Source organism: Fistularia commersonii, chromosome 20 (assembly GCF_037954325.1).
Source record: "Fistularia commersonii isolate RoL2024-O1a breed Wild chromosome 20, RoL_Fcom_v1.0, whole genome shotgun sequence".
NCBI lineage: Eukaryota > Metazoa > Chordata > Actinopteri > Syngnathiformes > Fistulariidae > Fistularia > Fistularia commersonii.
Genome location: NC_141303.1, coordinates 6,053,083 through 6,070,274, shown reverse-complemented (window position 1 = coordinate 6,070,274; position 17,192 = coordinate 6,053,083). Strand labels below are relative to the sequence as shown.

General features: G+C 39.2%; 1 protein-coding gene across 5 annotated transcripts in view; it reads right to left on the bottom strand.

The window, feature by feature from the left end:
* Nucleotides 1-17,192, bottom strand: part of eya4 (EYA transcriptional coactivator and phosphatase 4) — a 49,544-nt gene that overhangs the window by 12,898 nt on the left and 19,454 nt on the right. For 4 of the 5 annotated variants that reach the window (XR_015107679.1, XM_086166922.1, XM_086166921.1 and 1 more), the window contains exons 3-10: nt 12,317-12,366; nt 10,025-10,146; nt 5,994-6,077; nt 5,276-5,353; nt 4,575-4,641; nt 3,238-3,380; nt 1,486-1,629; nt 1,176-1,258 (exon numbers count right to left, since the gene is read on the bottom strand). Coding sequence is in view for 4 of the 5 variants with exons in the window: in XM_086166922.1 (XP_086023048.1) it covers nt 1,176-1,258; nt 1,486-1,629; nt 3,238-3,380; nt 4,575-4,641; nt 5,276-5,353; nt 5,994-6,077; nt 10,025-10,146; nt 12,317-12,366 (771 nt within the window). In the remaining variant the exon portion in view is untranslated. Of the gene's footprint in view, nt 1-1,175; nt 1,259-1,485; nt 1,630-3,237; nt 3,381-4,574; nt 4,642-5,275; nt 5,354-5,993; nt 6,078-10,024; nt 10,147-12,316; nt 12,367-15,849; nt 16,198-17,192 lie in introns of those variants that run through there. The other variant, XM_086166923.1, reaches the window with a different exon arrangement.

Here is a 17,192-nt window from a genome sequence, read left to right as displayed (position 1 = left end):
GATAAACAGATAAACCTTTTAGTTAAACTTTTTAGTCACCTCCTATTTTGATAAAAACATATTTATTAGAGACATACTATGTGAACCAAATTTCAGTTATCTGTGATCTAGCTTATCTAATGTTTTTTTTTTTTTCTGACAGTAAGTTGAATCCAGAATACTAATTAAATAGGAGGAAGAAATTAACAAAAAATAACAGATGAATTGAGAGAGAATTGTCTGCCCGACAGTCATTATTCTATTTATCAATTTAGAAGTAGTATTATCATACACACATATACATTTAGATGTTGTCTGTTTATCACTTTTTAAAATTGCGTTATATAACATAGTTCTCACATCTGACATGCATCCTATGTGTCCATGTGTATATACATATATATGCATCTGTATATACACCACACAGCTGAATACTTTACAAAAAATAAATGTATGTGTAACATCCAGTATTATCATTTTATTTCCTTCAAACATTAGCCTCACAGGTTTAGTAAAACAAAGCACAAGCCAACAGGAATTCGCACACTGTATATACCCAGCCTTGCTTTTATCAGCCTCTAACCCTTTTCGTCTCTTGCTCTTGTTTAACTCTCTTTTACACACACACACACACACACACACACACACACACACACACACACACACACACACACACACACACACCATATTCCTCTTAATCCGCCCACATGGGACCAACCTTGACTTTCTTTCTATAAACAGCCACATCTATCATAGTGGGACATTAAAATCCCCCTTTAAGCATTTTACTACCACAATACAATCCATCATACAGACATGGAGAAATATTCTGAACAACACACTCTTTCACAAAGTCTGTTTTTCTCTTAAGTTTGTCCCTGTAGCAAAGTTTCTGCATAATTTGATTTTTTCAGTGGTTTTGAATGAGGAAAGTTGTGTGGGAGCGTGACTGTAAAACCCCTTCTTGTCCCAAATTGTAATGCAATGGCACCTTTCAAAATCCTCATCTTTTATTTTCGCCGACGTAACAAGGCGAATTACCTTCACTGGACCCTCTTGCTAAAACATGCACAGGGAAACTGGCCTGGGAGGGCAAATGGTCTGACTTTCAGCTGGGTGGCACTAGTGTTCAAGTTTCAGACTGAAAAGGATGCATGTGAATGTAGCGTTGGAAACGATGGGATGCATAGAGTTACCTGCTGTGTGGCAGTGTAGTTGGCGGGGCTGGACACTGAGTTGTTGGTGGCATAGAGGCCTGAGGAGGGAGTGAAACTCGAACCTGGAGAGTGAAGGAAGGAGACAAAGAAACGACGGGGGGGATAATATTGAAGAGAGAAAAATGACTCATACTCAGTACCAAACACTAATTTTTACCTTCACCATTTTCAACAATCGTGAGGCAAAAAAATATTACTGGGCAGGAAAGTGGGGGGGCATGCAAGTTTTTTCCTACTTGTGGCAGCAGTAACAAGTGAAGCGGTTTTCTAGAATGCATTTTGTATAGACCTGGCATCTGATAGGGTGAGTAGGCAGTCTGTCCGGGCTGAGGTGTGGTGAAGCCGGGGCTGTAACTGAGGCCTGTCTGGAGTGGAGACTGACTCTGAGCCAGGCCACTCTCCGTCTTAATGCCTGGCAGCATCACTCCGAGGTCTGTGGCAAGACAGAAATTTGAGGTTTGCATATGTTACAGCATCAGCAAATTGTACTTGTACATTACTTCCATTGTCTCTTACTGTGTGTTACTCTTTGGTTTGGCTTAACAACTGTCACTATGAAATTATGGGTGGAGAAACTCCCAGTGTTATAAGCCTTTTGTTTTAAACTTACCCCAGCAGAATTAATAATGCATCACTAAGACCTGTTGAACTCTTTTTTTCCCCCTCTTATATTGAAGATTTACTGTAAATAGTCAATCAGGGAGACAAGATATCTTAAACATGAAGTTTTAATTCTGAGGTTTTTCCTATTTACAATCAAACAGAAAACAGGATTTTTCTCCTCTCATAGTTTTATATGCATGGGTTCCCAATAACCTTTGTCCCTGACCCCCATTTTTGCTCTATTTTACAGTGTCATAAACATTTCTGGTATTTTATTCATATACTCCTTCAAAAAGTATATAAATATGTGACATTCCAAACCACCCATAAAATTTAATATGAGCCTGAACAAAATGTACGGTGTTTTGAAAAACTGTTATCGACTGAACAAACAGAGAGAGATTGAAAATTGTATTTTTATTTTGATCGGTAAATTGTTACTGCCTCAGCTTTATGTTTCCAACAATTTAAAATTAATCTACTATGTTGGCAATTTCTCCTCTCTTGACAAATGGATGTGAAATTTCCCAAAAGTGATCCTCCCTATGGCAGCATTTGATTTCCTCATGTAGGATTCTAAATTATGCCTTGGTCCCACTGCTGCCACCATTCTACATGTTTCTGGAGAAAAATATTCTACAATGAGCAGGCAGAAACTGGAGCTTATTGTCAATATTTTTTCAGCAAAACATCTTTCTGACGGCTTACTGGAACTCTTTCTTCTGAGCAGATACGAGAAATAAATAGGGTTACAAACGATGTACTATGCTGGCACCATGCTCACAAAGCAAAATATTCAATAAAATTATGAACTCCTACAAACTGCTTGTTCCTAGAAATTGAATTACATTTATTCAGCTTTATCTTTGCAAATAAGTTATTTCTGATCCTCGTTGTTTTGCTGGATAAAAACAACAAATCAACAGCATTTTCCTTGCGAACATTAAGTTTGATTGGTCATGAGTACAATCATAAAATTGTTTGCAATAATGCAGAGCATAGTTAGAGCTGTATTTATGTAGGTTTTTGTTGTATATTATATGTAGCATTTCAGCATATATTTTATAAGTTTACAGTATTTTTTGTTTGTTTCAGACAGGCTGAAAATGTAATAAATGGAATATCACATTGAAACACCTAATTGGAAAATATAGTACAGCTTCTAAACTGCCAGGATGTAATTCCACATTTCTCTGTGCTCACTCATGTAGCTATGTTAAATAACAGCATTATTGTAACCCACATTAATGTAGTTATAACCTAGTTTATAGGACAATTCAACATTACAACATTTTCCAAACTCTTATTTCAATTTTCCGTCCATTAGCCGAACACCACATTAGCTGGTTATACATTCCTTTTTATATAAATTAAATTTTATATAAATTCGCCTTCAACTAATATCATTGTGCAATAGTGTTTTTGTGTGTTCTGGTACCGTAGCCAGACAGTCCATAGGCCTGTCCTGTTTGGGAGTAAGCCGTGTATACGGTAGACTGCTGCATGCTGCTGAACTGGGGTTGACCAGCGTAGGCTGGCATCGGCGGGGCTGCTGGCGTGGAAAGGATGTGAGGATAGGGCCTGTGGAAAAACAAAAAGGTAAAAGGTAAACGGGAGGTGATTCATGGGAGAATGTAAGGATAATAGGATAATGATGATTTAATAGCAGTATAGAGTGAGCACACTGGAGCACTGAAGAATTAAAAACATTGTAGGGTGTAAATGTCTCTCATTATAGATTCAGGCTGATTGCAAATAAATGGAAAATGTCTTTAAGCTCCAAGGGAATGGGGTAAACTCCCAAAACGGCAAATGGGAAAGCCAAAACTTTTAAATATATATTATCCTTGCGTTTTTGAGCAGCAAAACCAAAAAATCCATTGGTAATGGTTTCTTCAAGCAACATTTTTTCTTTGGATCATCCTAAAACTTTTAAACAGGATGCAGCTTGTGTTTTAGACAACGGTGGATTTATCAGGATGCTGCGGGAACGTTACCGTGTTTGTAAGCGCCTCCTATTATTACAGTAGTTTGTTAACACAAAACTAACATGAGCTGATGCCAAGTGGCTTTGCTATTTATAGCAGCTTACTAAAACAAAGCTGACATTTACCAAAGCCAAGTGTCTTAGCAGGACGAAGTGACTCGCTAAAACAAAGCTAACATTGAATGAAGCCAAACGTCTCAGTGAACAAAACTTGTCTTGAAAACTGGAAAAATAGTCAAATGAACTAATTAATTAAAAAGATTAAAAAAAATCTACACATATATATATAAATACACACACATACACACACACACACACACATATGTATATATACATATATAAAGTTCTTCATCCCAATGTTTCAGTCGACTTTATTGACTTGATAAACAAAACCTTGATTAACCAAAGCCTCACTGACTCCCGCTGCTTGCACCATGCGAAGCAAGTCCACTGCTGTGTGTGAATGTGAATGAGAAGTGATCTTGTAAAGTGCTTCGAGTACCATTGAGGAGGGAAAAGCGCTATATATAAACTGCCTATTTAGCTCTCTAGTGGCTAATAGCCATAATAATCCACTGACATAGTGAAATCTGATGTTTCCAGCTTGTTACAGGTATTATTAGCTTATATCATTCAGTGTTTAAATGCACTGAGTCATACTGCGGAGCCAAATCAGCCGATTGTTTTCTCATTTGTCGGTGGTGGTGTTCTGTCTCTGCATACAAGCAGGTTTAGTAAAGGGAAGTAGGTTGTTATAAAGACAGCACATCTGATTGTGTTAAACTTACTTTGATGGGTAGAGAGGAGGAGAGTACTGGTGGGCTGAGCGAGGGCTGTATCCACTGCTAGTGATGACTGCAACCAGGTCAATAATCAAAAACAAAAAGGCAACACTTGGTTACGGATCAAGTAAAATCTTCTGTTTCCTTTCACATTTGACAAAACCCCTCCAGAAAAGCGAAATCCAGGGCCTCTAGCTTGTATGAGTGAAATGCTGTTCCAGTAAACATAATTGGAAGCAGTTCGAATGGAGACGAGCCAAGTTCTCTCTGTAGTCCATGAAACCCCGACAGCGGGCCTCATAGTAAAACACAACGTCTGTTTGTGGTCATTGAGATGTCAGAGCTCAGCACTGACAAACACCCTGCTGCTTCTAAACCCTCACCGTGTGTTGCTCAAGGGTTTTGTGTGTGTGCATGTGTTTGTTTTGCAGTAAGAAGGTCGTGTGTGAGCCTAAAAAAAAGACAAGTGTAAAAAAGGTCTCTCCCTGTCTCCCATTCCTCTGCCAGCCTTTGATGACGTAATCCAAGGACAGGCGATACTTCAAGGGATTAAAGTTTTCAGCGAGCCTTCCACAGCACTCAAATTGATGAGGGTGTTTGTGTGATGGACGAAACGGACCAAAATAAAGTATTGTGGCGAATATGCTGACGTGAATTTTATGCTGGTTGAAAAAGTGTGTTTTCTTTGGTGGGACGTGTGCGTTTACCTGAGCCGGCGTATGTGTCCAGTGCCGTGTCACCTGTTGTAGTGACTGCGTCACTGTTGTTCATAGGCTCACTTTTCACTTCAAAAAGAGGGTAAAGAAGGGTTAGGATAGAACATTACGACTATGTACCATCATGCACAAATAAAAACACAGACACAAACACATGAAGACAAAGGTATGAGTAACTGAAGAGCAGAACACAACATCAGCACATCTGTTGAAATTTAATTTGCAAAACTCCCAATTGATATTGAATCTTTTACAGGGCTGAAAAAAGGATCCCAAGGTTTTTAATCACTTGCTGATTTTTATTTCATGTTTGAGCACAGGAAAGACTGCGCTATGAAATATTTCAAATCTGAAAATATACACTAGGTGATCAATTTAGAAAATTCCCATTATCATCGCTTAAACAGCTTATCAAATTCCAGTTTCTCAGACACTCTGCAAGTGGGAACCGTGCAAATACGTGATAACTTACAAAAAGGCACGCGTGTGCTCGCGCGCACACACACACACACACACACACACACACACACAAATAGTTGCATTCAATGAATCCACAATGGGATCCAGAGAGCAGAGAACACTGCAAACCAAATGAAATCCAATAAGAACCATTCTGGCCCTATAATACATAAGATGTTGGAGAAGCCTGAAATACATCCCATTATAAGGTCATTGTTATGCTTGAATTCACACACATGCACCTCTGTACCATAGTCCTTGGAGCCAGTGGCAGGGGGCGGGCTGCTGCAGCTCAACAGCCAATCAGCCGTGTTTAAAACAGTCATGTTTTCACCTAAGGGTGTGAGGTGGGAAGGTGGTGAAGATATGATCTCAGGTGTTCATGATACTGTTTATTAGGAAGCTGTATGGACTGAAATAGGCAGTTCTAAAAGGGACAGTTCACACCAATAATACTTACAATAATAATTACCTCCTATTGTTTTCAATAGAAAGCCATCTGATACAGTTTGTATCTATGATAAGTCATACAAAATTCATCGTCAAAAATAATTAAACAATGATGTGAACTGTTCCTTTAAAGCAATAATTTAAGGATTCAAGTACAGGATATGAACAAAGAAAAACATTTAGGAATCTGCAGAGGCTCATTGTGGGATGCAATTGAGCTGTAACTCAATATAACAGCTTGGAACCTGCAGGTTAGCCAATGACCAGCAGCTCACCTGATGGTCAGACCTGAGAAAAAAATGAAATGATCCAGCGTATAGACGCCCGATAAAGTGATTTTAGCTTACCTACGATTAAATGTTAGTTCCTCTTAAACAAACACATTATACGTTGACAATAAATCATCCTGAAAATGCTGTTAAGGGGATATAGTTACATGCGAACCAAGGCCAAGCATACCGTTTCCATTTTTAATCTTCAGCTGAACTGATTGTCTGCTGTTGCTTTTTAATTAGCAGACATTCACAGACACTAATCCTCTCAATGAACTCTTTGCAAAGAAAGCAAACAAATCTCCAAAAAACGATTAACTATTTTTAAAAACAACAACTAATCCCTCGCCAGTTGACCGCGTCGCACGCACACCTTGTTACTTTTGTTCGGACTCAAACATGATTAAAAAGTCTTCATCGGGGACCAAGTGAGAACTTCATTAAAATCAGGAAAACATCATTAATCCCCTCGGGGAGCAAATGCAACCTATCAGAGGACCTCTGATGAAGACAAATGAGTTGCCATGGAGATGATCCAATGGTCAGAGCTAGTTGATGTCAGGTGAGGAGAATGTTGAGTATGTAGTTTGCTTTGGCTGTCAGTGTCGAGTCCTATTTTCTGTTTTCTTTTACCATTAACTGTGAGCTCATCAAAAATGAGTTAATGTGCACTAATATGGTCTGGATGACCACTCTGAGCAGGGCTATTTCTGTAACCGGGAGTGTGTGTGTGTTTGTTGACACATCAAGTGGACTAAAGTGCCATATCTCACTTTTTCCATTACAATACTATTGAATGTGGTTTCAATCAAATGATTAAACCGCCATCAGATCGAAAGGATGTCAGTGAAAACACTTATATCAAGCACTGCTACATCAAACTGCCCCGTCAGAAGTTATTCCGCAGAACACAGAATATGTGAAAAGGGAAAAAGAGGTGTGAAGAGGGAAGGAAACACTGATGGAGGAGAAAATATCGAAAACAAGAGGTTGTGAGACAAAGAGAAGAAAGAAAGGAGCGGGCCTGCTGGTGTTGACATCTTCGACAGTTGTGATGCTTTAATACTCTTGTAGAGGAAATAGTTTCCAGTGGGATTTTCAGCTTGGGCTGTGTGTGTCACACACACACACACACACACACACACACATACAAACACACACATTGCTTAGTGGTTAGCAGAGGGGAACAGCAAAAGTGCTTCTCTGTGTATTTATACATATTCTCTAGTGGTTTACTCAGGTACGTGTGCCAGGATGTGTTTGTAAATCTGTGTGTGTGTGTGTGTGTGTGTGTGTGTGTGCGTATGGGAGTGTATGTTTGTGTTTGTATATGTACATCCTCCTCCATGTCTTTGAATTACTCATCCTTGCAGGTAAGAAGATTCTGACTGAAAACATTTCTGTATATTGATTCCCATTCAGGTATTAAGCCCATGTTTTTGAGTGTAGAACTGTAATTAAATTATCACTTAAAAAGCTAAAAGTTTCAAGCCTGTTCATTGGGAGCTCATCAGGTTTAGAAAAAAGATGTCTTGGAGCGGTAGCGAGTTGTGTCGGCTGAATATGCAAGGAAAAATGGTCAACGTCACACTTAAACAAAAACTTATAATCCAAATCAGCTTTTTCTGCCTTCGAGTCGAGAGCGAGAAAGAAGATTGACACCACTCTCATGTCGGTACGGAAAATATAAAGCTACAGACAGCAGCTGGTTAACTTAGCTCAGCACAAAGACTGGAAACAGCTGTCTAAATTTAATCAAATCTGCTCTCTGGCACATTTGAAGAGCTCACTAATAAATGAATATGTTTTATCTTGTGTGTTTGAAGCGTATAAAAATTGAACCGTCAAAACAACAAGGCTTTAGTGGGGTTTTGTACTTGACTCTTTCTTGGTCGAGCGCAGTGACTCGCCTGAATCTCAGCTGATTCGGGGCCAAGAAATAGTTCCACACGTAACCAGCTCTTGAGTATTTTGTTATGGTAGAACGGAGCCAGGTTAGCCATTTTCTTCCTTCTCGGCAATCTTTTCATCTGACTCTCAGCAAGAAAGCCAATAAGTGCATTTTCCGAAATGTAAAGTGAAGAGGTAATTTTTTAAGTAATGTCGGAGAATAGGACCGTGTTTATCTTTCTAACTTTTCAACAAATTGGAAAAATGAAAAAGAATGTAAAACTTGGCTTTTGAACACTAAAAATGATCCTGTCTATATCACTTAAGGATACTTTATGTCTATTAAAGATGAAAAAATATCCAACCCGATGCCAATATTCTTATTTAAATTCTTGTTATCATCAATAGAAGTCCTCCAACAGAAAGCATGTAAAATGTATCATGCGAACGATTCCTGTCTTTTCCATTTGAAAACCGATTTATTTTCAATGAATTTGAAAATCACTTTAAATCTTTTTTCTGAGTTTCCCCTCCCTCCTTTTTTCTAATTTCTTAGTAGTTTTGTTATCATTTTAAAAAAATTAGAAAATGAAGAGAAATATTTTTTTCAATCCTCGCACATTTACTGGTAGTGTATTGCTCATTTTGAATTAATGCATTATTTTTCGGGGCTTCAAGACCTTAGCTTCTCTATTATTTTTTAAATAAAAAACTGGTAAACTACTGGTTTTCTAGGACACTCATGAACACTACAAGCATATTGTATCATGAATAAACATATGGTGTTTGAATCAAGATGATTGATAATCAGCTGTTATTAATTAATTATGGCTGTATTATGCTCCAGTGGCCACACATTTGCAGGAGATGCAGCTGCTCCATTCTGATATGTTTACCAAGGTAATGGCAGCATGGAATTCTGTCTCTTTAAATGTTTGACACGATTTTTTTTTGTTCTAGAAATGAATACGACTGTAATCGAGTGCAACACAAGGTCCTCTTTTTCATCAGAAATTACAAATTAGCTGCTCACTGGCTTTTAGCAATCAATGATTTAAGGAGAATTTGAATTAAATGATTTTCATTATCAAATGACTAGACAGAAATGACAATATTCTAGTGTGAGGGATTTTATTGTGATGTGATCCTATTTGATTCTAGAATGCAAGGAAAACTACTATTTAAAATACCAAATAAAAACAAATAAATTGTGCAACACAGTAATATATGGCATTCTGACAGCACACATCGGCTGTTAGCACATTTTAATAAGACCCTTACTTGAACCGAATGAATGAATTAATAAATTCTCAGCATGGCTCTGAGGGGAGACAGAAAAAAGCTCACTCTTCTATCAGCAGATTAACTCCTGATCATGAAACAGCAGTGGAAATTGCATTCAATTCACATTATCTTAAACTGAGTGAAAATGTGGTGAAAGATGTTTTTGGAAACCTGGAAACTGACTCAGTCCAGAATGCTCAGCAGACCATGAGTCCAAACCACAGGGGGAAATGCAGTCATTATTATTATTATTATTATTATTATTATTATTATTATTATTATTATTATTATAGAACATTAGATTATAGATATTATAGATTTTCTTGGGAATGGGGGTGTGTGTTCTTTTCATTACTGCAGCACTAAACATGTTGTTCCTTCTCACCTCCTGTCCCATTGGTGGTGATGGAAGGGCTGCCAAGATTGTTCTTGTCCAGCTTGGAGCCCGTTGAATCACCACCTCCCACACGGTTATGAGGACTGGCTAGGTCCTGCATTTCCATAGACCTGCAAGGGTTGAAAAAGGGATGAGGAGTGGGGGCGGATGAACTGTGATTTTTGAATGAATAGATCAACAGTAATATGCTGTCATGGGTGGGAATCTCCCAGCTCCAAATATTAAGTTAAGACCTCAATGGACAGATTCAGTGACATTCACTTTATATGTGCCGGACGCCCCCCGACACACACGTGCATGCATACACACTCACGGGCACATATACACACGCATACACATAGTAATAAACTTCAAGCTGTTAGCTTACATGAGCATGTGTTCAGAGGCGCTAGACATTGTCTGCGGGCCTGCTGGCTCTTTTATAGAGTGTGTATGTGTATGCGTGTATGTGTACAATTCTGGGCTCCAATACAAACCTCCAGCCTGCCAACATGTTTTAGTTTTACAATGTGTTCCACATGCATGACTAGGGCAATCCAGCACTCAAGGTGGTAATGGTAAAGTGTGTGCGTGCGTGTGTGTCTGTGTGTGTGTTTGACTGTGAGTGAAAGTAAAAGGAGACATCAGGAAAATGAAGATGCATCAGCCCATATGTTGGGGTAAAGTCTTCCCTCTATGTGTGTTTAGTGTTCATCTGATACCAATCAGTCGTTACCATAGGAACAAGTACTGGGTTCACAATGTTAAGCACATACATTTATTTATGCACGCAAACAGAAAAACACTAACTATGACTCTTCCAAACTGCTTCCATAAACTCACATTCTAACATGGCCTTCAGCTAGATTTTGCGTCAAGTGTGTGCATGTACATGTAGGAGATCTCATTTTAATGTGTGTGTGCCTTGCATTTGTTTTTGTGTGTGTCTGAGTGTGTGTGCGTGTCTGTGTAAGCTCTGACTAACACTGCCTGTAGGCCGGTCACACTTGTGCTCTTGTGTGAGACATCAAAGAGAGATATGACAGAGATGGAGGGAGAATCAAACAAATGCGGGCTGCTGTTCTAGTGCTCAGTGTGTGGAGGGAGGGCGGGATACACACACACACTATCACTTTACCACCTCTGGGTGTGTGATACATCTGTGTCGTGGTCTGGAGTCGAGCCATCTTAATGCTATGGGCTGATAGCATCGCTACACATGACTGCAACCCACAGTCAGACTGACAGGTATAAACATATAGCTTTCACCAGAATGGGATGCAGTTTAAGGGCACAAAAATGAGAAAGATAAACACATTCAATTAACCTTCTCTCCCACAATTCTTTTTATTTTTTTTTCCCTATTTACAGCTAAACATTAATTCCACTCTGCTCTCCGTTTACAACTGACAACACTGATCACTGTTATAACATCAACAACTGTGGAAAAGCTGTAAAGCCAAGCCCTCACTTCAAACAAAAGCCTAAAATATCACGAGACGGTCGTACGTGTTAAATACTTTTACAAATGTTGCACATTGTTTTTGGTTTGCAGTCTTTTTCTGCCTTGTGTATTATGAAAACCCCTCATCTTTTTTCTTTGTCTCTCCACAGCAGGAAATGATTCTGTCTCCCCTTGTCCTTTTTTCCCCCACTCCTTTCAGTTTTGCTCCTCTCGGGAGGCGATGGCAGGAGTTGGTGTTTCATAAACTCTTTTCTGGTTTTCACATCATGTGCATTCATCCAAATATATGCTGTGTCTCTCTGTGCCGTAGCTGTAACTGTAGCTTCACAAATAATGGGTTAAGGGTACTTTAAAAAATAATAAACAGACTATAACTCATTGCGATTTTCACTATTGTTTAATTATCTTCAAATTAGTTAGTAAAAAACCCCAATACAAAAAGATGTTAATTAAAATGGTTTATTTTCATAGCAAATTTTCTCCAAAAATTATACAAAGATACGTGATCATTAACTATAATTTGGAAACACAAGCGCTATCTATGAATAACTTATTCAAACACATTACTGTTTGCCTAGGTTCTATGTTTGTGTGTGTGTATGTGTGTGTGTGTGTGTGTGTGTGTGTGCGTGTGTGTGTGGTGTTACTGTGAGATCTAAGAAGGTGTTGATGACCTCATCACTGTTCGCCACTGCAGTGTAACCTCACCTCTCTCTGCAGCATGAGGAGACAACTAGGAAACACACGTTTGGGGCTGGCGGGGGGTGCACGTATACACTATTAACACTGTCATAATATGCAAACACACACGTGTGTATGACTGTACATGTTTATACCTGGTGTCCGAAGGGTCTGGAACATGAGAGTCACTGTGTGATTTCTTTACCTGAAGGGAAACACACACACACACACACACACACACACACACACACACACACACACACACACACACACACACACACACACACCACATATTAGTATATTTGACTGTTGTGAATGTCAACAAATTCCATTCCTGTTCTCGCCACTTTCTGAAAAACAAATTTAGAGCTGATCTTGGAAAAAACTCAAAATAAATAGCAATTTGAAAACGAACCGCTGTTATTAGTGGAATAGGTGTCAATTCCTCATTAATTACCGTCCACTGTGATCTGTGAATATTAATTTTGATTCATGCTTAAGGAAAAAAATTGCACACACTTCTAAAGTTAGCTCATTAAGTGCGATTTCCCTCTGATTTTCTTCACATTTGTATGACAGTAATGATACTATTTCGGGATTATAGAAGATGATGTGATCTCAGGCTTTGGAATTCACTAATAAACCATTTCCTGAAGTTTCAAAGACCAAATCATTGATCAGTGATTAGTGAAAATAAAAGCCAGATTTATTTTGGAAACAGTGATAAGCTGTAACCTAGTGGTGGCAGTCGTGCCCACTGCTGTGACACAAGTGCTAACTGGCATCTAATTGTAGATATTAACTTTCTCTTGTTCACTCGTGACCCCATCTCCATCCTGAGCTCAGACCCCTTCCTCAACCCTTTAAGAGTTGAAAGGTCATAACGGGGTCATGTTAGGTCGCAGGGCTCACTCTTCACCCTTACAGGGGCCGGGGCAATGCAGACACTAAAACGAGCCTTGACTTTGGGGGCGTAAACAAGACATTTGGTCACGTCAATCATGTTGTGCTGGAACTTCTCCTTCATCATTGAAGTAGGAGGAAAAAAAAATTAAGAAAACACACTAGCGCCTCAACGCCTTCCCCCCACAAGTATACACTCAACACACTCACACACAGGCTGGTTTTATTTATGTTGCTGTGTGTGAGGGTATGTGGAGCTAGACGGCAGACCAGCGGTTCTCTATTAAAATTCCTCCCTCTTATTTGGAACAGGAACTAATTAGAACAGTAAATGGAGGGCGGAGCAAGAGCCAATGTGTACCAGCTGCCCTATAATCACTGTGTCAACACACCGACGAGGTGTAGGGCACGCGTGAGGTGCCAAACACACACTTGCACTTGGAAGTCCACGTTCAACATCTCACACCCACCCACCCACCCACCCACACACACACAAACACACACACACAGACGGTCAAATTCAACTTGGCATCTTGCATTCAAGTCGTAATCATAGGTAAGTGCCCAGAGAAAGTGCTTGCCCGATCAGGTATTTGAAGAGTAGGATATTTGTGTGTGTGTGTGTGCGCGCGTGTGTGTGTCTGTCTGTCTGTGTGTCAAAGACAAGGTTGTGGTGATATGGTTCTGATTAGAGGAACCTGCTGAGAGCGAATAAGAAGCAGCACTTAGCTGTTTAAGACTGAGTTCAAAGGTTAGCCAATGCCCTCGTATGGATCACTTTACATACACACGCACACATACACTCACACACACACTCACAAGCCACTTTCATGTCACGTTTCATGCTTTACTGAAATTTAACAAGGCTGTCAGTCACGACATCAACAGCATGGCCGTGAGAACTGCAATCCACATGTCAAGAAAATGCAGGGTTACATTCATCTATACACACAGCCCCGCATGTGCGCGCGCTTACATACACACCCTCTCTCACACACACACACACACGCGCACGCAAACATATACAGACACACACGATCCTGGCTGTTTCTGTCTCAACATGTGTGAAAACATGAGCACACTTTGATCCTGAAAACCTTTTATCACCAAGCTTCATTCATGCACTTTCTCTCTCTGACAATGTATCTCCTGTTATCTCCCCAAAAATTCATTTTATCTTCAGAAATACATATTCATTCTAATGTCATTTTTTTCCCTTAATGTTGATTTTAACTTTCTGTTTTAAGGCTCACATCAATTACTGCTGTGATTTTTTTTTTTTAAATAAAATAGCTTATAGAGATGCTACATACCTTAAATTGCTAGATTGTTCAATTTAGATTATTCAATTAATTTTAAACCTCCAATGTGACTCTTAATATGTCTTTATATTTCCATGTCTTTTATTAAAATGCAATTTCTACTCTAATACTAGAAGGGTTGCTGGGCAAAATTAGGTGTCCACAATACTTGAAGGATTTGTGTTATCTGAGCCACTTAAAAAGGTGACCTTTGACATGATTGGCCAGGTGACTAGTCTAGTCTACGCAACCTGCCCAGCCCTGGAACTACCGAAAGGATAAATAAAGGTACTCTAGATAATTAGTAGTAATAAAAATGACTTGTTTGTGTGACTGTTGGCACTTTGAAAAACATTTATCACCTCCTGAATAACGCAGGAGGCGTTAATATGAAAAGTTAGACCCATAACAGTTATAAATAAACAAAAAAAAATTTTAGTAACCGTATTTTTCCTTTTTTTTTGAGTTTTTCTAATTTTACTTTCAACACAATTATTGAGCAATATAAAATCAGAAGCCCGAAAAAAAGATATCCAAGTTTGCATTATTCTGGCATGCTGTTAAACTTTGCACAGGAAGCGAATAGGCAGAGAGGGAAAGAGGCAGAAGAATAGCACTATGTGTTTCTGGTAATCCCAACCCATGGGACATCTGATACCATGCATTGAGTTGCATGCCTCTCGTGTGCGCATTCACACACACACACACACACACACACACACACACACACACACACACACACACACACACACGCACACACGCGCATACACACACACGCACACACGAACACACAAATTAATCTAGAATGACTTGAAATCACTTATAGATACGTTTTCAACGTGTACAAGGATCCCAATAAATGTGGATTTAAAATTAAAAATATTACATGAAATCAGCAACATTTTCTGGAGACAGGAACTCCCTTCTGTAATATCATGAGTATAATGAATCATTATATTGTATCTTTTTTCCTTATTTTTAGGAAACTATAGATGAGGACATATGTTCATAAGACACTCATCCAACGGCTCCTGGCTGGGATGTTACAGCTACACAAAGATTATAGACTGAGGCTAATCATTTAAAAATAGAGCCATCTTCTTAAAATAAAAACGAATAAATATGTTCCCATTTAATTGTTTTAAAGAATGTACTGATATATATCCATACACACATATACATTTTTGTGAAAATTAATATTTTAACTTGCTGCAATTTACATGCCGCCACTATAATGTCATAATCTAAAAAAAAAACAAAAACTTTAATGTTTCATACACAGTTCAGTTCAAGCCATATAAGATATTAAACAGTGACTCCCTTTCATCATTTTGAAAAATTTCTTGTTTCAGTATGACATCCCAAAGTTCAAGGAAGGCTATTCATACGATGTACGGAACAAGGAGATATATAGCAAAGTTACAAAAATGGTTACCGTAAATGAATGAAATACACACACTCACAATCCAGTGAGCCAATCTTACCTCAGGGTGTAACCAGGTCAGTTTTCAGTCCTTTACCTCCACAAGTCATTACAGAGCTGTCGGATCCACCAGCTTCCTTCCCGATGCAGCCTCTCACACACTCCTTAAATTCAAACACACTTCACCGTCTTCTCTATCTACCTGCCACTCACTTTGCACTGCAGGTGGCAAGTTTTTCTTGTTTTTTACTCTACTTGGAAAAGTACATTCTCCTCCTCTCTTTGTTTGTGTCTCTATGGTTTACTCTATACAAACACATAGCAGATGGAAAAAACAGTCATGCTGGATTGGAGCGACACTTTTCCCCCCTTCTCTCTTCCTACAAGGTCCATCCATGCGCAGTTGCTGCTTTCCTCAAGTCCAATAATGGGGAACGGTTCACTCGTTCTGTTTCCCTCCTCCTCTGCCTCCTCCCCCTCCTTCTTTCTTTTTCTCCTCCTCCTCCTCTCTCTCCCTCTGACCCTCTCTCTCTCTCTCTCTCTCTTTGTTGTCACTCACAGCAATCTAACTCACGGATATAGTTGGTGCCAGAAATGAAAAGATGTAGCATTAATGTTTTTTTTTCGCAAAGAATTCGAATGAAGATGTAGCTTTGAATTTCAAATGCAGAACATCACAGAAAAAACAAGAGGCTAAAATAATTTTAAAAAAAGAACACAAGTGAGTAACTTTATCTTTTTAATGCAAATTCTACTGGCAGCCCTTAGATATTAAAGGGGAAATTTAAGACAGCCATGTGATGAACGTGTGATGACAATACCTCGCTGTAGAGTAGAGAGTTAAAGCCAGACCATAAACTTCTCAACATGTAATTGACCCCCCCCACTCCTCCCTCAGCCCATCAACACACACCATCCCCCATGGCATCCACTCTCTTACGTGCACCTGAGCCCACGAAACACACTCACAATGAATCTGTGTTAATTGGAACCACCCGGGCTCCACGTGTGTGTCATTTGTGATGTAGCTAAGCTAGAGGGGTTGATGGATCGCCTTGGTGGACACACACATACATACTCTGTCGCTCTCTCGCTCACTCTCTTTTACTCTCCCAGTCTGAAGATGGCACTCTTTCACTGTAGTCGTTAAGGTGTAATTAAAGGGGATAACAAGCTAAAAAAAACACGAACAAAACAAAAAAAAAACAATACTAATATGCACTGTGGTAATCAGATAAACACACACTGTGAAACCATCTCACAATCACACACAAGCTTTACAAGTACCAGGCCAGAACAAATTTCTGTCTCCACACACTCCACCACATCCTCACTAATAAAATTTTAAAGGGTCTATCCACCATAATTACAAAGACCCAAGTTGGTATCCAGCCACATGGAGAG